Here is a 22,429-nt window from a genome sequence, read left to right as displayed (position 1 = left end):
CTCTCTTGGATAAACATAAAGAAAAACAGAGACCCTTCAAAAATGGGACTTGTCAAAGGATTTCTAATACAGGATGATGAAACAGCTTTCTGGTTTGGGGCTGTTTTCTCCTATCTTTCAAGTCTCATAATAAGAAAGAAAAAGTAGTATAAGACAACTGCTACACCAGGTTCACAGAGGCACTGTTTGTGGCATCTGTTGACTACCCAGATATCCTGAAGCTGGCCTGCATAGTTGTTCTCTATTATTTTCAGGCTCAGAAGTCCAGAGACAGTTACAAGGCTAGTGTTGGTTAAGAAGAGTTCAAATCAGTCCATTTTACCTGGAGCCTTAAAAACATCCTAGTCATAGAAAGCAAAACAAAATATTTCTCATGTCTAAGGTATGAATAAAAGGGGATGGAGCTTTCCAGATTCACTATACCCTCAAGTTAAAATAAATTTCTAGTCTGAGAATTTGTATGTCAAGAATGTTGCATTTGATTTGCCCTAAATAGAGTATAAATGGAACAGAAATCAATGATTTGTGCCTTATCAAGGCCATATATTTTACATTTTTAGCTATAAAGTTTTAATCAGTAAGAAATCCTATAACTGCTCTTTAACATCCAACTCCTGCTTCTTTTGTGATTATTTTCTTCCACTTAGCTGAACTGTTTTGCTTTTCACATCAAAGTTCAACTAAGGAAACTATGTCTTATCAACTTAATTTAAATCCATTACATGATGAAAAGTAAATATTTTGACAGAAACATTTCAGAATCAAAAATCAAAAAGAGATGGTATCTAAGTGCTTGAAAATTATCAGATCACTTTACAGTAAATAAACTACATTATGTACCTAAAGTGATTCTTAGCATTTACCCAGAAATCAATGATTGCTGGGGTCAGAGAATAATTTTTAACCAATATATTAATAGAGGAAGCTATCCTCATATATTAACCAAAATGAAACCATTTTCTAAGGTTTTATACCTTGATTGACACATATTGAATGTTTGGTCTCCTTATATTTAATGAAGAACATTTATACAGGTATTACGGAAAATGAAGGTAAAAATAGGCTTATGAAACTTTTCTTTGATAAAAAATAATTGGGCATGAAAATTCAAATAATATGTTGCTATCGAAGTAGTACAGTGATGAAGTAAAAGTATAGACATCAAAGTAGTTGTAGAAAATATCTTAAGAATAATGTTTGCAAGATACATGTATTAACATTGTTTTCAATGGTTTTAACACAGCTCTTATATTTTCAATGCCCATTAAAATAATGATATGCCATTATTAACAAATAAATAAGTAAAACAAAACTTTTAGAAACTTTTTCCAAGATTACAGGCAAAGAGAATGTTATAGTTTAGTTTTGGTTATTATGAATAAGATGAAAAATCCATATTATAAATACATTTTTGTACTATATTAGCAATAAGCATAAGAAAATTGCAAATGCATACCTTGTGCAAACACACTTTATATCTGTCTAATATTTTTTATGTTGGGATATGACAGATGATAAATTAAAGGGATAATATCTTTCCCTTGTTCAAGGTAATTGCCTTCATGATATCAATTGTGAAGATGTTTCCTCCAAATTGCCAGATTGTGTGATAAGGGTGGAAGGATAAATACACGGGCATTTTGTAATTACAGTTATTCTGTGGACTGTATTCACTGACGTTGTTAACTAAATCACATGACACAACCTCTATTCACAGAGCTGAAAGTATAGTAAGGTTTATAAGGATAACTATATCTAATTAATATCTAACACTAATTAACAAAAAAAATTTCACAATGTGACACAGTTGTATTCATGACTTATAACACCTTCTAAGACTTAAATCACTCACTGAAAGTGAAAGTCTCTCAGTCATGTCCAACTCTTTGGGACCCAGTCCATGGAATTCTCCACGCCAGAATACTGGAGTGGGTAGCGTTTCCCTTCTCCAGGGGATCTTCCTAACCCAGCAATTGAACCCAGGTCTCCTGCACTGCAGGCAGATTCTTTACCAACTGAGCTATCAGGGAAGCCCCAAACTACTCACTATATTGCCACTAAAATTGGATGAGTAAAACCAGAAATAGAGGAAGTTGAATAAACTGCGAGATACACCAAAATTTAAACTAATAAATTCAGACACAAGAATCATATCCTTCCCATTTGATATCATAATCCTCTCCTGGAATATAACTATAAACATTGTATATATATATACACACACACATATATATATATATATATATACACAAACACACATACATGTATACATATACATATGAAAATAAATGTGAAAAAATATGTATAACAAACTGTATATCTTTGAACACAGATATAATATATATTCATCTATTTCCAGAAGAACTGCTGAACCCATGACAAATGAAAATGACTAACCTGGTGTTACTACTACTCCATTTCCATTGACCACAGGCCTCTCTTCCTCTTCCTCCTCAGGAGGCTCTATGCTTGCTTTCTCCATGTTGCTCACTGATTTATTCCTCTTTCGTTTTCCTTCAGCACTTGGAGTGGCTCCAGGAAGTATCTGGTCTGTTACATTTAATAATAATGGTGCTGGTTCTGCTGGAGGCTTTGGGGTACCGTAGTAATTGTCTGCAAACAATACAAAGCATTATGAAGTTAAGCATTTCTCCTACTGATGTGCATAATTTGTAAAGAATGGAAATTTTATTAACAAATGTGGGTCCTAGTTTGTATACATATTATATATATATATATTTTATATACATACAAATATATCATTTTATAGTCTTTTACATTTTTAATACATGAATTTGTTTCTTCTTTTGTATTGGGCTTTAATGCGTAAGGAAAGATATAGATCTATCTTTATTTCACCTTAGTGCCAAATAAAATATAGTCTTACTTATTGATATGGCACACAGCAATTTCATATTAATAAAAAATTTTAATAAGTTCTTATTATAATTGTTTAAAGAATAATTATATCTGAATAAGAGTATAGGTAACTTTCTTTTTTAACGCAAATCTCACAACATTCTGCAAAGGCACAAACACACTGTGCTTTTCTCCAGCTTTCAAAGGGCTTTGGCTGCTGTCTTTGATGTGCACAGCATCCTGCCCAGAGCTGTATCTCCCTGCCATTTTAGTCGTTCCCATGACTGCTGACAGTGGGCCTGCTGCTTTAATCGTTCTTCAGATTACCACAGCTCTTTTTCCCACAGTTCCACGATCTCAGCTACAGAATCATTTGTTTCTCTCATCAGCCTGTGAAACTTGTTAAAGAGGAGACTAATTCCTGTGCATCTCTGTAACAAGAGGCTGGCAAATAGTAGGCATGGCATAGGAGCTTACTACGTGAATATCCATATGTATTCAAGGCAAATCACTTTCTAAAAAATAGTTTAATTTTTTGATTGGCAAAAAAATATAATGGTGTTTTTTAAAAAGATCAGTGTTATACTTTCAGCATCAACTTCAAACCCATTATAGTGTTTTCAATTAATTGAATAGTTTATGCACATCTTTGCTCACTCATTCATTGGAGTCTTTATTTAGCATTGACTATGAACCCAAGCACTTCAGTATGCCTCTGAGAGAAAATGATGACTAAAATGCAGTCCTTGTCTTCCAGGTGCTCAAGGGTCTAGACACATTTGACAGTAAGCAGACAAGCATTAAAACAGCAAATAGGATTAAGCACTCAAACAAGGAGACACAGAGAGGAAAACCCATCTCACTACCTGCAGAGGCCACTGAAGGTAACTGGGAAGACAGTGCGGTGTGAAAGAAACAACTCTTAAGTAGAAGTGATGGGGTCTAGATGTGTAGTTGCTATGTAACTATAATTCAAGGAACTCAGTAAGGCTCACTCTCTTCATCTATATATTGGGAATGGCAATACTTGTTAAAATCACCTGTATTGTGAACTGCAAACAACTAAAACATACTCTAGTTAAATTAAAATTGATAAGGATGAGAAGATGTGAGATGGCTGCTTGAGGGAAGAGACTGGAAAATCTTGAGGAAAATGGGCAGAACCAAAGAAGTTGTGTCTGGACACCCAGGCTTTGTGTGCTGGCCCTGGACTCTGACGTCTAGCAGATCCCACGATCTCAGGCACAACCCTCAGTGGCAGCCGCCCTGGTGGGGATGAACTCAAACTCTTCTCAGGAGCTCTGATTTTATTCATTTCCAGGGAAACTTTCACGAAAGGTCATCTCATTGGCTGAATCACAGGCACAAGAGAGCCCTTGAGCTGCTGAGGAGCTTCCCCCATCCTTAGATGTCAGGGAGGAGTCTAGAGCCCTATCTTCATCCATTGTATATCAGGGTTCTCCCCGGGACAGGAAGGGCCTTGAGGTGCTGGACAGGCAAAATTACAAACCTTCACTACGTGTGCCCACCTGGGTTGTTGTGACAATGAAGTAAGGATGTATGAGGAAGAGCTTCATAAGCTGTGAAACTGCCTGTTTTAATGGCAGTGTAAGCCTCAGGCTGGCACGAAGTGAGTGATGGTTCTGGAGACCAGCCATGCCCCTGACACTGTGCTCATTTTCACAGATATTCACGGTTGTAAGAACAATACCAGAGAAAAATTATCATGTAAAGTGGTTCTTAAACATGTAGAACTTTTAAACAGAAGTCTGCAAAGTGGATGTTACATATTTTGCTAAAGGTTGCTTTCTAATTTGATTTAAAGCATTTCAAATGAATCAGACCTTTGAATGCACTCGCCAAATTCTGAGCAAACAAAACCTGTTAGTTGTTCCTAGAAGTCTATGAACTATTACTGTATTACAGCAACCAAAAGACCTAGCATAGTTCTTAGTATATTGCTGTGTTTCCTATAGAATCATAACACTTAACTTCTTACGTAATAAATATAATGTAAATTAGTAAATAGTCCTGCATGTTCCAATAAGTAGTATAATTTTAAGCAGTGTTCTGATTTTTTAATGCTTCTAAATATATCGTACTAAGAAAAGTGAGTTTGAGTAGGCTCCAGGAGTTGGTGAGGGACAGGGAAGCCTGGCGTGCTGCAGTCCATGGGGTCACAAAGAGTCGGACATGACTAAGTGATTGAACTGAACTTAAGTAAAAGTGTTAGTTGCTCAATTGTGATCAACGTTTTGTGATCCCACAGACAGTAGCCCCCACCAAGCTTCTCTGTCCATGGAATTCTCTAGGAAAGAATACTGGAGTGGGTAGTCATTCCCTTCTCCAGGGGATCATCCTGACCAGGCATCATGCAGGAGAACTGCATTCTTTACTGTCTGAAAAGCCACTGAAAGATGAGCCCCGCAGGTCACTAGGTGTCTCATACACTACTGGGGAAGAGTGGAGATGTAGCTCCAGGGAGAGTGAAGAGGCTGAGCCAAGTAGATACGATGCCTAGTTGTGGATTTAGTGGTGTAAGTAAAGTCTGATAGTGTAAAGAACAATATTGCATAGGTACCTGGAATGTTAGGTCCATTAATCAAGGTAAATTGGTGGTCAAAGAAGAGATGGCAAGAGTGAACATTGAGGGGAAAAAAAGAGTGAAAGTTGACATTTTAGGAATCAGTGAACTAAAATCGACAGGAATGGGAGAATATAATTCAGATGACCATTATATCTACTACTGTGGGCAAGAATCCCTTAGAAGAAATAGAGTAGCCCTCATAGTCAAAAACAAAAACAAAAACAAAAACAAACAGAGTCTAAAATGCAGTACTTGGGTGCAGTCTCAAAAATGACAATGATCTTGGTTCCTTTGCGAGGAAAACCATTCAACACCACAGTAATTCAAGTTTATGCCCAACCACTAGTGCCACAAAAGCTGAAGCTGAGCGGTTCTTTGCAGACACACAAGACCTTCTAGAACTAACATCAAAAAAAGATGCCCTTTTCATCATAACGGAGTGGAATGCAAAAGTAGGAAGTCAAGAGATAAATGGAATAACAAGCAAGTGTGGCCTTGGGGTACAAAATAAAGCAGGGTAAAGCTAACAGAGCCTTGCCAAGATAGCAAACACTCTCTTCCAAAAACACAAGAGATGATTCTACACATGGACATGACCAGATGGTCAATACTAAAATCAAACTGATTGTATCCTTTGCAGCCAAAGATGGAGAAGCTCTGTGTAGTCAGTAAAAATAAGACCTGGAGCTGACTGTGACTCAGATCATGAACTCCTTATCGTAAAATTCAGACTTGAATTGAAGAAAGTAGGGAAAGCCACTAGGCCATTCAGGGGTTGACCTAAATCAAATCTCTTATGATTATACAGTGGAAGTGACAGATTCAAGGGATTAGATCTGACAGAGTGCCTGAAGAACAATGGATAGAGGTTTGTAACACTGTACAGGAGGCAGTGACCAAAACCATCCCCAAGAAAAAGAAATGCAACAAGGCAAGATGGTTGTCTGAGGAGGCCTTACAAATAGCTGAGGAAAGAAGTGAGAGGAAAAGGAGAAGGCAAAAATATACCCAACTTAATGCAGAGTTCCCAAGAATAGCAAGGAGAGATAAGAAGCCTTCTTAAGTGAACAATGCAAAGAAATAGAGAAAATAGTAGAAAGGGAAAAATTAGAGATTTCTTCAAGAAAATTAGAGATACCAAGGGAACACTTCATTCAAAGATGGGCACAATAAAAGACAGAAATAAGTTAGGACATAACAGAAATAGAAGAGATTAAGAAGCGATGCTAAGAATACACAGAACTGTATGAAAAAGGTGATGTAGATAAAACACAGTGGTGTGGTTGTTCACCTAGCACCAGATATCCTGGAGTGTGTAGTCAAGTTGGCCTTAGGAGGCATCACTATGAATAAAGCTAGTGGAGGTGATGGAATTCCAGCTGAGCTACTTCAAATCCTAAAAGATGTTGCTGTTAAAGTGCTGCACTCAATATGCCAGCACATTTGGAAAACTCAGCAGTGGCCACAGGACTGGAAAAGGTCAGTTTTCATTCCAATTCCAAAGAAGGGCAATGCCAAAAAATGTTCAAACTATCACACAATTGTGCCCATTTCACAAGTTAGCAAGATAATGCTCAAAACTCTTCAAGCTAGACTTCAACAGTACGTGAACTGAGAACATCCAGGTGCACAAGCTAGATTTAGAAAACGCACAGGAACTAGAGATCAAATTGCCAACATCCGTTGGATCATAGAAAAAGCAACAGAATTCCAGAAACACATCTACTTCTGTTTCATTGACTAAGTTAAAGCCTTTGACTGTGTGGATCACAATAACTGTGGAAAATTCTTAGAGATGGGAATAACAGACCACCTTACCCACTTCCTGCGAAACCTGTGTATAGGTGAAGAAGCAACAGTTAGAACCAGACATGGAACAATGGACTGGTTCAAAATTGGGAAAAGAGTACACCAAGGCTATATATTGTCACCCTGCTTATTTAATTTATATGCAGAGTACATCACTAGAAATACCAGGCTGGATGAAGCACAGTGTAATCAAGATCCAGGAGAAATATCAATAACCTCAGATATGGAGATGACACCACCCTTATGGCAGAAAAAAAAGAGGAACTAAAGAGTCTCTTGATGAATGTGAAAAAAGAGAGTGAAAAAGTTGGCTTAAAACTCAGTGTTCAGAAAACTAAGATCATAGCATTCAGTCCCATCACTTCATGGCAAATAGATGGGGAAACAATGGAAATAGTGACAGACTTTATTTTGGGGGGCTCCCAAATCACTGCAGATGATGACTGCAGCCATGAAATTAAAAGACGTTTGCTCCTTGGAAGAAAAGCCATGACAAACCTAGACAGTATATTCAAAAGCAGAGACATTACATTACTGACAAAGGTCCATCCAGTCAAAGCTGTGGTTTCCCAATAGTTATGTATGGATGTGAAAGTTGGAACGCAGAGAAGACTGGGTGTGGAAGAACTGATGCTTTTGAACTGGGGTGTTGGAGAAGAGTCTCAAGAGTCCCTTGGACTGCAAGGAGATCCAACCAGTCCATCCTAAAGGAAACCACTCCTGAATATTCATTTAAAGGAACGATGCTGAAGCTAACGCTCTAATAATTTGGCTACGTGATGTGAAAAGCTGACTCATTAGAGAAGACCCTGATGCTCGGAAAGATTGAAGGCAGGAGGAGAAGGGGAAGACAGAGGATGAAATGGTTGGATGGCATCACTGACTCAATGGACATGAGCTGAGTAAATTCAGGGAGATAGTGAAGGACAGGGAAGCCTGGCATGCTGCAGCCCATGCGGCCTCAAGGAGCTGGACATGACTAAATGACTGAATAACAACAACAAGTACTAAGAAAAATCAATCACACTTCCGTGACTTTTTCCCAATTTGTCTTTTATGGCTTAAATCTCTGTGAGGTAGAAAAAGAACCTTTTACTAATTAGAAATAAATGCATGTGTGTGTTCAGTCACATAGCTCACATAGCTCAGGCTAAAAATAGTTATTAACAGATCATGTTGAATTTATGTTCCTAAATAATTACATATATCGACATACATGTGATGTGATTATAAATCATATAGCAGTATTTTTTCCTACAATTTTGGTTTATGAAATTAATACTTTAAATTTTAGATGCAAAAGAATATAAATTTATTAAGACATTGAGATTATCTTTATTAGCAATAATAATAGCAATTTAAAAGAGGCATAGAAATAATGCATGTAGTTACTATATTTGAGAAATGTAATTCCTAGAAAATAAGCTATTGCGTAAACCAACTACACAGAACAAAGAAACCAGAAATTCCTAAAAGAAGTTGAAGTTCAGCCAAATGGTCACGTAGCTTAATTACTGAAATAATCCTGGTGTTTAAGTATATACCAACCAATATACTAAGGATAAATGTGCCAGGGTAGGTAACATCAGCATGTTTTCAGAATACAAATAAACATCAAAACTATTTTAAAATATAATTTGGAAAAACTGTCCCATTAAGCATGAAGTACCTGTATGCACAGTGCCGGCATTTAGTGAATCTAAAATCTCCCAATGCCATAAAACACGGTGTATGTGTAACAGCACAGATCACAGCAAGATAAAGTGACTTTGAATTCTGTGTCCCCTAATCTGGCTGGCTCTTCATATCCTTAAAGTGAAATTTAGCTGAAGTGGAACTGTGGGGCTGTAAGGTGACCACAGCCACAAAATCAACTGTAATAACCCGTGCTATGATTATCATCATAGCAATTTAGTGAGCTGGACATTCAAAGGGCATTTTACTTCTGAGCTCTTGTATCTGATAGGGATTAGAATGAAATTATCATGCCTCTGCTGTTACAGGAAAATAGAAGCTCTAAAAAAATTAAACTATTTCCAATATTATACAGGAAGCAAGTGTAAAAACTATATCCATTTGATTGAGGAACCACCTTTCTTTTCAAAATACTATATTGCCTCTCTCTCTCGAGAGAGAGAAAAATAAATAAATAAAAGTAGAGAGTAATTTGCAACCTGCCCAGAATTGACATAGTCCTCTAGGACTTCACTCAAAGTCACAACCAATGAACAGAAAAATAGCACTTTCAAAAGAGAAATCAGTGATTGCTACCAAAATCATGAAGCAGGGACATTTTAGGTAATTTTTTTCCCTCCTTTCTTCTAAAACTGAGTGTGAGTGTGTGTTTGTGTGTGTGTGAGTGTTTTGGGGGCATGGGGTAGGGATTATAGGTTTCCCAGCCCACTTTTTACTGACTGCATTTGTAATGAATGATGTATTCATTAGCAGTTTCATGTTAATTTAACACAGTTTCACTAACTTAGTTGTTAAATATGATGACAAAATGGAAATGATACATATCATTGTTCACATAATTTTATCATAATTAGGATAATCTATAAATTAATAAAGTTTAATTTTGAATCAATGTTTGGAAAATAAAAGAGGCAATTACTGAGAAACTTGATTTATACGTCAGCTTTTAAAAGAATACTTCAAAGAATGTGCTTTTTTCCCATAGAGGTATAGATAATCAAATGGCTTCCCTGATGGCTCAGTGGTAAAGACTCCATCTACCAATGCAGAAGCTGTGGTTTCAGTCACTTTGTTCTGTTGTTTAGTTGTTCAGTCGTGTCTGAATCTTTTGCAGCCCCATGAACTGCAGTCTGCCAGGCTCCTCAATCCATGGTATTTCCCAGGCAAAAATACTAGCGTGGGTTACCATTTTCTTCTTCAAGTTCAATCCCTGGGTCAGGAACACTCCTTGAAGAAGGAAATGCCGACCTAGTCTAGTAATCTTGTCTGGAAAATCCCATGGACAGAGGAGCTTGGTAGACTGCAGTCCATTGGATCGCAAAAGATTCACACACGACTCAGTGACTAAACAACGAAATAGTCATGAGAGAGCGAAACAGGGTGAATATAGTCATTTCTTCCATTATAAATATGAAACGAGCTTCCCCGGTGGCTCAGTCACGAAGAATCTGCCTGCCAACGGAGGAGACACGGGTTTAATCCCTGACCTGGGAGGGTCCCACATGTTGCGGAGAAAATATGCTTGTGTGCCACAATCCTAAGCCGGTGCTCTAGAGCCTGGGAGCTGCACCTACTGAGCCCATGCGCCACAACTACTAAGGCCTGCATGCCCCCGAGTCTGTGCTCCCCAACAGGAGTCACTGCAACGAGAAGCACGCGTACCAGAACCAGAGCGTAGTCTCCATGTGCCAGAACCAAAGAAAAGCCCACGAAGTAACTGAGACTCAGCACAGCCAAAAATACACACATATTCTAAAAAATATGAAGAAAGCTTCCCAGAAATATGAATAAAAAGAATAGGCTATCATGTCAATAATCTGTTTAATAATAAAAATATTTAATAAGCGACCATTTACACTGAACACTGTTATACTTAATTTCTTGCAAGTGGAGAGAGATGAAAACAGATTATAGTGCTATGAATTAACCTTCCTAGAAAATACTTGGAAAATCTAATCCATTACCCACTTTTAGACAGACCCTTCCTAAGCCATCCAGAAGAGATGAAAAGAGCTTTTCAAATGACTTTTTGTATATTATACTTGAAGACCATCACAGAATTACTCCTTTGCTTTCTCTAGCTTGTTAGAACAAATAATGTTTTAAAAAAGTCTAAATTTTCTAAATAGCATTTTGTCTTTCTTCTGATCCTTCTCAGGTTCCGCCCCCCTCCACCTGCCCCAGATACTGATTTTAATGGTGAGGCCAGGGGAAAAAAAGGAATACAAAATTATAAACTGTTCTTTTATCTTTTTTTGTATCTATAGTCTTTGTTGAAGGGTAATAGGTAACAGAATAGTATTTTCTGAGACGCACCTATTCTTTTTGCTTATAAGTTCTAATAAGAACTGCTTATAAGTTATGATGAGAAGTAGGAAAGACACTAAAAATTAATTTGGGGTATGACGAAATGTGAAATGTGAAAGTGCTGAGATACTTTGAAATGTTTTTACTTGTTTCCAACATTTTTTCCCTTTAAACAAGATCAGTTTCCATGATAGAAACATATGATTTGTTGTTTAGTTCATTTGTCTTTTTAAGTAGTAGACGCAGATGTCGGCTCTGTGGGTTCAGTCCCTTGGGTGTATGATAATAACGTGTAGATTTTACACTAAATAACCATTTATCATTCCACACAGCACCCAAGTGGAGATGGACTTTTGAAAGGTAATATTCTTGTCATCAAGGTACCTCACAGATTAAGGTCTTGACCCCTATTTCTCCCCTATATTCTCAGTGCTTTTATTCCCATTTCGGTACCCAGAAAGAATTCATTTTGGATAATTATTTAGTGGAAGAGAGATGACTGCCTACAGACACTTCAGGATATGCATACAACACAGTCTATCATTGGGATCCCCAGAGAGCTTGTGTTGGAAAGAATAATGGCAAAATTTGAGAGGCTGACAGTCTAATCACTTGTTTTTTACAGTTTTATAAATGGAGTGAGGAGTTTTGATACTTGGCATCCTAATGGCACCAGCACAAAATGACTCCGACATTAAATGGGGAGAACAGAGTTCTAGGTCCATGCACACTTAACTGCGCTAGAAAACACGACAGATTATAAGTAAATAACTATTTTTATCACATCAAAGATTTAAATTTGTATTAACAGAAACAAATAAATCATCAAAGGATTCTAAATTCAAACTTCAAGACATGTTCAACATGTTATATATGGGATAGTAAATGGCTGAAAATTAGTACCAAAAATTATCATAAGATGGTCTTGCCATGGCAAGAATCACAATCATATGGCTACAGTTAGTAAAATAGAAATTCTGCAAATACAAAGCAAATTTAGTAAATGTAACATAGAAAACATTCTGTTTTAAAATTATACTTCCTAGCAGAAAATAAGACTCAAAGTCTCACTGCAGAATGCTTCTGTCAACTGATTTTTGAAGTTATTTTTGCAAGCAGGTCTGATACTTAAATTTGATCTTCCCCTAGAAGGCATCATTTCTTCATCATGTCATATATAGTTAGTAGCTTGAAACCAAAATGCAAAAAGATGCTCTGACCTCAAAAGATGATATATTTTTCTCTTGTGGTGAAAAGCATTTATCTCACATGTGACAGAAATAGCAAAAAAAAAAAAATTAAAATGATCACTGATATCTGTGCTAAACAGTAAATTACTAAATTATTTGAAAATTCAGTGTTTAATATGACTTTCAAAATGTAGACAACGTGAAAAATTATGGTTTTCTTCAAAGGCAAAATTGAATTATTCTGCCACAATCCTCACCTAAGAATTTCAAGTATATTTGAAATTAATGAATGCTGGTTAGATAATAGGATCCACATGCATTCTGGATATCACTGTCTTTAGTTGTTCATCAATACTCTCCAAACTGAGTAGGTGGTTTAATCTAACATTGTCTGAAACTTGTTTTCAAGTTCTCATTGAGTTCCTTGTGGTCATTTAGGCCAAATTTCCATTTATTCATGTTAGCCAATATTTAGAGACACAGAACAAATCTTTGCTAAACTGAACTATACAGACTGGTTAGTGTATGTTGTGTCCTTCTTTAAAGAAAACTAGATACCCTTTACTTTAGTGATTCTTCATTCAAACATTATGCTGAAGCATTCTGAACATTTCCCACCTGTGCCAAATAAAATATACAAAGAAATCATGCAAAGAAATCCTTAAGAGAAAAGAAGGAAGTTACATTTGATTTTTCAATGTCAAATATATATTTGCTTTCAAAGTAAAGCATTCGAACATTTATAATGATACTAACATAAAAAAACTTACAAGTCCAATGCATAAACATATCACATTTAAATACTATTAAATTTCTTAGAGCAGTTCTGTCTTGTAAAAATGTTATATCAGTCACAAATACACAAGCCATATGTCATTTAAAAATTTCTAATTAGCAACACTGAAAGGGAAAAAGGTGAAACTTATTGTAATGATATATTTGACTTTACCCAGCATATACAAAATATAATATTTTCAATGTAATATAATACTAAAAGTTATGGATGTAATATTTTTACCTTTTTTCTTACTAAGTCTTCAAAACTCAATGGATAGTTTACACTTAAAGTGTATTTTGATTCAGACAAGCCCCATTTTCAGTGCTGAATATCCATGTGTGCCTAGTGACTACTATACTAAATAGTACAGCCTTATTTTATCAAATAACACTCAGGTTATCATCTGACTCATTCTTCTCAGAACCAGTAAAGTGAAAATCTCTTCTTTAAATGAATGAGAGAACTGAGTAAAATACCAGAATACAATGACAACTTCAGGTAACGTGTCACTGAGGTTTTTTTTGTTTATTGCTTTCCTGCACTGAATTCATGAAAATATTATTAAGCACCCAACAGATGTACATGTCTTAACAACTCTCGTCCATCTTGCTTCCTAGTCATTCATTTTATCACTTTATCTTGACTTAACCTGAAAATTTTACTTCTGACTTTATGATCAACTTATAAGTTAGAAAGTAAAAAAAAGAAAAAAATGTTTCAAGTGAATAATATAAACATGGACTTGTGTGTGGAACCCATCTTATGTTCAAGAATAGGGCTGAAGAACCCTTTTTAGTCACAAATAACAGAGAAATTGCTGGCTCCTGGTGATGGTGTAAAAACAGAGATTACTCATATTCATTTTTCTTCCTCTTGTTATCTCTCTGGTAACATACTCCATAGTACTCAGAATCCACTGCCTCATACTTCTCTCATTAGATTCCTCTTTCACACCCCATGCTCATAATAATTCCAGTTTTCTTTTTCTTCTTTATGTGTCCCATTTCTAATTTTCTTTAGTTATGCTAAATGACTGGATCACCACTCTGATAAACTAATTCAAACTTAATGCCAACACCAAAAATTGGCTTAATGCATCTTGCATATTAACAACTTTTAATTCTAATTCAAAAAGTTGATCGTGAGATTTGGTCATTTCAGTGGTGTAACATATATTTTGGGCTTCCCTGGTGGCTCAACTGGTAAAGAATCCATATGCAATGCACGAGACCTGGGCTTGATCCCTGGGCTGGGAAGATGCCCTAGAGAAGGGAAAGGCCACTCCAGTATTCTGGCCTGGAGAATCCCCTGGACTGTATAGTCCATGGGGTCGCAAAGAGTAGGACAAGATGGAACGACTCTCACTCACATAAATTTTAGAAGAACTTAGTTTTTGGTACTCTCAAATAACAATGGAGATATTCTCTTGGGTAGTCAGGGCACCTGGTAAAATAAATATGATGATCCTTGGGGAATGTAAGGAAAGATCAATATGAAGATTTTTGGAAAATAGCACTGAGAAAAAAATAATCTGTATTATAATTCCAGTTAGTACCAAATTCACAAGCTTCTTTTTCTAAACTGAAACCATTTGCAACTTTGTTACTAATGCAATTAATGTTTAAGTTTTAGAGTGTCTAGTGAGCTTGGTCCTTAAGAGACAGACAGTCCCTTCATGGTTCAGTAAATAAGTAGAAGTGAAATTTTGATGAGTTTTTAAATGAATGTTTGCAAAAAGCTCAGTGGATTTCTGTGATAGTCATCTTGATTAAATTTACTTCTTTAAAAATTGATAAAAGAAACTGAATCATTCAAGGACAGTATTAATTTTCTTACACAGCATTTATAGCTTCTCATACAACTTCCTTCTCTCAATGGTGCTATTAGCTGTGATAGCATAAAGTTAGCAAGAAATTAGGAGACCTTTAAGACTTCCTTTTATCACTGTCTTGCAAGTATGATATCTAGGGAAATTCTGATTAACCATAATTTGATTATTGGCTAATGACTTAAGAAATCTGCCAAAATGTCTAATTTTTAGATGCTAACAGAAGGCAGAAAAATTTAACTTCTACTTGGGAATTTTGTTTGCTGGATTATTCCAAGCATGCACATGAAAGAGTGCAGCACAGAGTAGAGGATCTGGGTCCTAACCAAGGTTCTACAAATAACTTCTTAGACTATTCGACTTTCTTCATTTGTGAAGTGACAGAATAGGGTTTTAGTTCTAAAGTACTTACCTCAAAAATCCTGTAAGTATTTAAAGGAAGCAATGATAACAGGTTTTATATCCTTGTCATCATATCAGATTGTTTCTAAGTTAACAATGCAAAGAAATAGAGGAAAACAATAAATGGGAAAGACCAGACAGCTTTTCAAGAATATTAGAGATACCAAGGGAATATTTCATGCAAAGATGAGCACAATACAGGACAGAAAGGGTATGGATCTAATAGAAATAGAAGATATTAAGAAGAGGTGGTAAGAATACACAGAAGAATTATACAAAAAAGACCTTCATGACTCAGATAAACATGATGATGTGATCACCCACCTAGAGACAGACATTCTGAAGTGTAAAGTCAAGTGGGCCTTAGGAAGCACATTACAAACAAAGCTAGTGAAAGTGATGTGATTCCAGTTGAGCTATTTCAAATCTATAAGATGACGCTGGTAAAGTGCTGCACTCAATATGCCAACAAATCTGGAAAACTCATCAGTGGCCCAGGACTGGAAAAGATCAGTTTTCATTCCAATCCCAAAGAAGGGAAATGTCAAAGAATGTTCAAACTACTGCACAATTGCACTCTTTTCACATGTTAGCAAAGTAATGCATTAAATTCTTCAAGCCAGGCTTCAACAGTACGTGAACTGAGAACTTCCAGATGTTCCAGCCGGATTTAGAAAAGGCAGAGGAAACAGAGATCAAAATGCCAATAAATGTTGGATCATAGAAGTAAGGGAATTTCAGAAAAACATCTGCTTCTGCTTCATTGGCTACACTAAGGCCTTTCACTGTGTGGATCACAACAAAATGTGGAAATTTCTTTAAGAGATGGGAATACCAGTCCACCTTACCTGTCACCTGAGAAACCTCTATGCAGGTCAAGAATCAACAGTTAGAATAGAACATGGAACAATGGATTGCTTCAAAATTGGGAAAGGAGTACGTCAAGGCTGTGTATAGACACCCTGCTTATTTAACTTATATGCAGAATACATCATGAGAAACGCCAGGCTGGATGAAGCACAAGCTGGAAGCAAGATGGCAGGGAGAAATATCAATAACCTCATATATGCAGGTGATACTAACCTTATGGCAGAAAGCAAAGAGAAACTAAAGAGCCTCTTGTGAAGGTGAAAGAGGAGAGTGGAAAAGCTGGCTTAAAACTCAATTTTCAAAAAACAAAGATCACGGCATCCAGTCCCATCACCTCATGGCAAATAGACGGGGAAACAATGGAAACAGTTTCAGACTTGATTTTCTTCAGCTCCAAAATCACTGCAGATGGTGACTAGAGCCACGAAAAGACGCTTGTTCCTTGGAAGAAAAGCCATGACAAACCTAGATAGTGTATTCAAAAGCAGAGACATTGCTTTGCTGACAGTGGTCCATCTAGTTAGTAAAAGACATGATTTTTCCCCCCCGTAGTCATGTATGGATGTGAGAGCTGGACCATAAAGAAGGCTCAGTGCTGAAGAATTAATGCTTATGAACTGTGGTGTTGGAGAAGACTCTTGAGAGTCCCTTGGACTGCTAGGAGGTCAAACCAGTCAATACTAAAGTAAATCAAGCCTGAATATCCATTGTAAGGACTGATGTTGAAGCTGAAACTCCAATACTTTGGCTACCTGATGCAAAGAACTGACTCACTGGAAAAGATCCTGATGCTGGGAAAGATTGAAGGCAGGAGGAGAAGGGGATGACAGAGGATGAGACGGTTGGATGGCAGCACCGATTCCATGGACATGAGTTTGAGCAAGCTCTGGGAAATGGTTATGGACAGGGAAGCCTGCCAGGCTGCAGTCCATGGGATCACAAAGAGTGAGACATGCCTGAATGACTGAAAAACAACATCATCATATCAGAAAGCCCTGAGCTGACAATGAGGAGAGAATGGCAATAAATTGTAGCCAATAATTTCAATTACTTGAAGGCCTGGACTCTTTTGCTTTCTTGACACAAATGTGGAGAACTGTCATATTACTCTCCCTTTATATTTCTTTGCACATTCCCTTCTGGGAAAATGATTGTAGTTATAGAATATTTCTATTTTTGTTCCAAGCCTTTCACTTGAATCCATGCCTGTGGTTGTATTAGAAAGCCTTTAAGTATATCCCTGACAGGATGTGAACTGTGATTACTTTGTGGAAGGCCATACGTGAATTACTTCAACTTTATATTTTAGTTCATGTGATACTTTAAAAATTTATGACTTTTAAAAGTAATTTAAAAAATTAAATAAAAACATAGGAAAAAAGTCAAAATTTTCACTGTGATCTGTGAGAGACAAGTGTAAATCCTAGCTGTTAAACTATAAAGTAAGCAACAATTTAGACTTAAGTAGAACCAACTTATAAGCCAGGGAAACAATGATCAACCCAAAAGACCAAAGAAAATAAGCACTGCTGACATTTAAATACAAGGCTTTGTCTGTGTAATTATAATAAGTCTTGAATAATGCATATATTTTTCCTGAATCAACATATCCACTATCTATGAAGATCAACCTGTGACAAAGATAATTATGTCAGAACTACTGGCAGTTAATAAAGTCCAGAAATCAACCACTAATTCTTTCAGATGTATTCTTTAAGATGTATTTTTTATTGAGGTACACCTTCCACAAGCCTCAAATTTTTGCATTATAAATTTCCCTTTCATATCATCCTTATCATTGTGTAGTAAATTTGAAAGTATCAGAAACAAAAGTTTTTTGCAAAGAAATTCTTGCATTAATGAAGGAAAAGTAGAGGGAGAAATGTGCAGGAAAAAAAAGGAAAGTAAGAAGAAAAACAAGAAGCAAGAGGAAGAAAATAAGAGAGAATTGGAGGAAAAGGTTGAAAAAGGAAAAAAGATGAGAAGAGTAGAATGGAGATGAAGATTGGAATGTGCCTTTTCATGAAGTTCCAATATTATTCCGGAGTGACAATCTGGCCCCAAATCACACATGTGCGCTCATCTGTCATCACCTAAGAGCTGATAACGTACTAAGCTCCACTGTCCAATATGGCAGCTATTTGTTACATCTGGCTGTCCAGGACTTGAAATGTGGCTGGTTTGAAATGCGAAGCTTTACAAGTGTAAAATCCACACTAGATTTTGATGAAGGTATAAAGAAGAAAGCATCCCAATTATCATTTTTACACTGATTTATGATGTCAAAGGGCTAGCCTGGTAGCCTTGATGGTAAAGAATCTGCCTACAGTGCAGGTCGACCTGGGTTCGACCCCTGGGTCAGGAATATCCCCTGCAGAAGGGCATGGCAATCCACTCCAGTTTTCTTGCCTGGAGAATCCCATGGACAGAGGAGCTTGGCCGGCTGTAGTCTGTTGGGTCACAAAGAGTCGAACATGACTGAAGCAAGTTAGCAAGCACACATGATATAAAAATTATATGGTTTAGATTGCATAGTGTTTCAATTCCTCTTCTAGTTCTTATGAAAAAAATAAAACTCAGTAAGTAGTCAATTACTGGTAGCAGGTAATGGCATCCATAAAGCATAGGAGTGGGCACAGGTAAGGTTGAGAGTCAATTCAAAGGTCTAGGACCATAACAGACACTTGATGGACAAGAGATTCAGTTAGGAAAACTCTTTAAGGGTCACTAGGGGTTTGAGACTCTGATGGTTGAATTCTGTCATTTATTCAGCAAATAGTTACTAAGAGCCTGCTATGTGCCAGGCACAAACTATCTAAAGGCACAATGATGAAAAATACAAGCAAGTCCTCTTTGAGTTCACCTTCTACTGAGGAGACAGATACTAGTCAAATAATCACACAAACACAAAATTAGAAACTGACAAAAGCTACAAAAGTCAAGTAGTGGTGTTCTGAGTACACTTAGCTGAGGTTAGGCTTGTTGAGGGAAAAAAAAGCCAGGGGCCGGGGGGATATGGTTAAAAACCCAGTCCCCCATCCTGCTATCTGGGCAGGCCAATACCGATTTTTAAGAAATGCACGTGACTTTCCTAACCGTGAGAAATAAAATCTCTTTATGGTTTCTGAAACTTGCCCCAAAGACTCTTCTTAAGATTAAATAACTGAGCTATATGAAAGTTGATATATATGAGAATATGTGTTTATATGTGTGTTCTTCTCCCAAACAAATCTAGTTGCCTATAAAAGCTAACTGTAAAATTTCTGCTAACTAGTTAGCTAGATAAGTTTCCCCTTTCTCAATTTAACTCATGACATAGTCTATAAAATACTTCAACCACTCCAGTAACTCAAGGGCTATGTGGTTTGAAAATTAAAGTTTCACTTTTGATGAAATGAAACTAACTGAAGGTATATTTGATGGCAGGTTTAATGTAATGAATAACTTCTCTTCCCACACTCTATTTACTACAGTAATAGGGTCTTTTTTTCCAGACTGATAACCACAGTGGACTAGTCATTTCTTGCTTCTGACAGTGGGGACAGGTGTAGAGTTAGTGAAAGGCTAGCTTCCCGTGGCATTGATGTCTAAATTGAAATTAGAAAGGTGAGTAGAATCTGGTATAGGTTCAAGATGTACAGGAAAAGCATTCTAGGCTAAAGGAATACATTTGCAAAAGCCCTGGCTCTTGAGGAAGAATGGTTACTTAGAAAAATTAAAAGAACAGTGTGCTTGGTGCCAACAACAAGGTGGGGGGGTTGGTCCTGAGGTTAGAGATTACATGGAGCCTTAAAGGTTTTGTTAAAGTTTTAGGTTAACTTTCAAAATGTGACAAGAAGGTTGTAAAATACAGATTATTTTGAAGCAGACTGCCAGGCAAGTAGAATGGATTAGAAGCTGCAAGAAGAAAAGTCGTGAGGTCAATGAGGGGTCTATGGAAGGGGTGCAACATGGCAGCGTGGGCTTTTAGGAGGTGATCGGTGTTGGGTCAAAAATGGTAATCAGTTAGGTTTCAAAGGCCAAAACTGAAGAAACAAAATGATGTTTAGGTAGGAACTAGTATTAGTGACTTGCCTAACGAACTGTTAGTCTTTTCATGATGACCTCCCCTTCTTTACCCTGGATATAAGAAATTTTGGACAGAAGCTCTAAATTTACTCCTGATTCTCAGGATTTCACTAGAAGACAATGTGCGTTGTCAATAAGCTTTTTTTTTTTTTTTCTCTTGAAACATTATAAAATTCTTTAGGTCTTAATTTCCTTTTTTGAAAGTTTTCACAAATATTCAGGTGCTTATTGGTGCCCATTATCCAAGTTTGTTTATACCTCTTGTTACAGTACAGCTTTTACATTTCATTGTAATTATTTCTTCAATGTCTACATAGCACTAAAACTTTGGCTTCTCAAAAGGTGTCATTCATTATTTAGCTTTGTTTTCCAGCATTTAGAATAAAACTGGCACATGGCCCATACTGAGTACATGATTTCTTACACTGATGGGACACTCACATCCTGTAAAGAAGGAAGCAACCCTGATCACTATTTAACTTTGAATTTTATTAGAAATACAAATTTCCAGGCCCTACCCTCCATCTCCTAATCAGAATCTCTGGGTGTGGGTCACTCCAGGTCATTCTGCTATATGTTATTATCTGAGAACCACAGCTTCAGAGGACTGCCTCAATGGGAGTCAACTACTCAATGCAAAATGGGAGTCAATTTACTCAATGTAAAATCGAGTTAGATTTTACAACTCAGGCCAGCATAAGAAGGATTCAAGTAGACTATTTTAGGATCTCCTATCATTCTTTTTTCTTGAAAACAGTCTTTATAAAAAGCTGCCAAACATAGGTGTTTTTTATTTTTATTGAAGGATAATTGCTTTTCAGAATTTTGTTGTTTTCTGTCAAATCTCAGCATGAATCAGCCATAGGTATACATATATCCCCTCCCCTTTGAACCTCCCTCCCATCTCTCTCCGCATCCCACCCCTCTAGGTTGATACAGAGTCCCTGTTTGAGTTTCCTGAGTCATACAGCAAATTCCCATTGGCCATCTATTTTACATATGGTATTATAAGTTTCCATGTTACTCTTTCCATATATTTCATCCTCTCCTCTCCTCTCCCATGTCCATAGTCTATTCTCTATGTCTGTTTCTCCATTGCTGCTCTGTAAATATATTCCTCAGTACCATTTTTCTAGATTCTGTTTGTGCATTAGAATACAATATTATCTTTCTCTTTGTGACTTATTTCACTCTGAATAATAGGTTCTAGGTTAATCTACCGCATTAGAACTGACTCAACTGACTCAAGGTGTTTTTTATTATTAATTTTCTGATATGAAACTTATCAATGTTAGGGATTAGCAAATCTTTTTATAAAGAACCAAAATATAAATATTTTAAGCTTTTTTTGGGCATGTGGTTTCTGTCATAATTACTCAATTCTGCAGTTGTAGCATGCAAGTAGCTACAGACAGAACACAAGCAAAGAGGCGTGGCTGTGCTCCAACAAAATATTATTTATGGATACTAAAATTTCAGTATCATATAATTTTCATGTGACACAAATTATTCTTTTGATTATTTTTATATATAATTTAAAATGAAAGTTATTCCTACTTTGCAAACTTTACAAAAGTAAATGTTGCAGTGGATTTAGCCCACTGGATGTAGATTGCCCACCACCAGTAATAAAATATTATTTACGGATACTAAAATTTCAATACCATATGATTTTCATGTGACACAAATATTATTCTTTTGATTTTTATATGATTTAAAATAAAAATTATTCTTACTTTTCAAACAGTACAAAAGTAGATGTTGCAGTGGATTTGGCCCACTGGATGCAGACTGTCCACCACTGGTCTATGGAATAATCAGTCCCCAACACACAATTTTTCAAACATAGATATTGACTCATTAATTGAGCATTTAATTAAGCAAAAGTGAGTGAAAATCACTCAGTCGTGTTCGACTCTTTGTGGCCCCATGGACTATATAGTCCATGGAATTCTTCAGGCCAGAATACCGGAGTGAGTAGCCATTGCCTTCTCCAGGGGGTCTTTCCAACCCAGGGATCGAACCCAGGTCTCCCA

The 22,429-nt window shown here is 36.6% G+C and overlaps 1 protein-coding gene across 5 annotated transcripts in view; it reads right to left on the bottom strand.

The window, feature by feature from the left end:
• Positions 1 to 22,429, bottom strand: part of MAGI2 (membrane associated guanylate kinase, WW and PDZ domain containing 2) — a 1,505,066-nt gene that overhangs the window by 545,792 nt on the left and 936,845 nt on the right. For all 5 annotated transcript variants that reach the window (XM_060414641.1, XM_060414642.1, XM_060414643.1 and 2 more), the window contains exon 4: positions 2,398 to 2,613. In XM_060414641.1, coding sequence (XP_060270624.1) covers positions 2,398 to 2,613 — 216 coding nt within the window. The remainder of the gene's footprint in view (positions 1 to 2,397; positions 2,614 to 22,429) is intronic.

Source organism: Ovis aries, chromosome 4, assembly GCF_016772045.2.
Source record: "Ovis aries strain OAR_USU_Benz2616 breed Rambouillet chromosome 4, ARS-UI_Ramb_v3.0, whole genome shotgun sequence".
NCBI lineage: Eukaryota > Metazoa > Chordata > Mammalia > Artiodactyla > Bovidae > Ovis > Ovis aries.
This window is presented reverse-complemented; position numbering and strand designations above follow the sequence as displayed.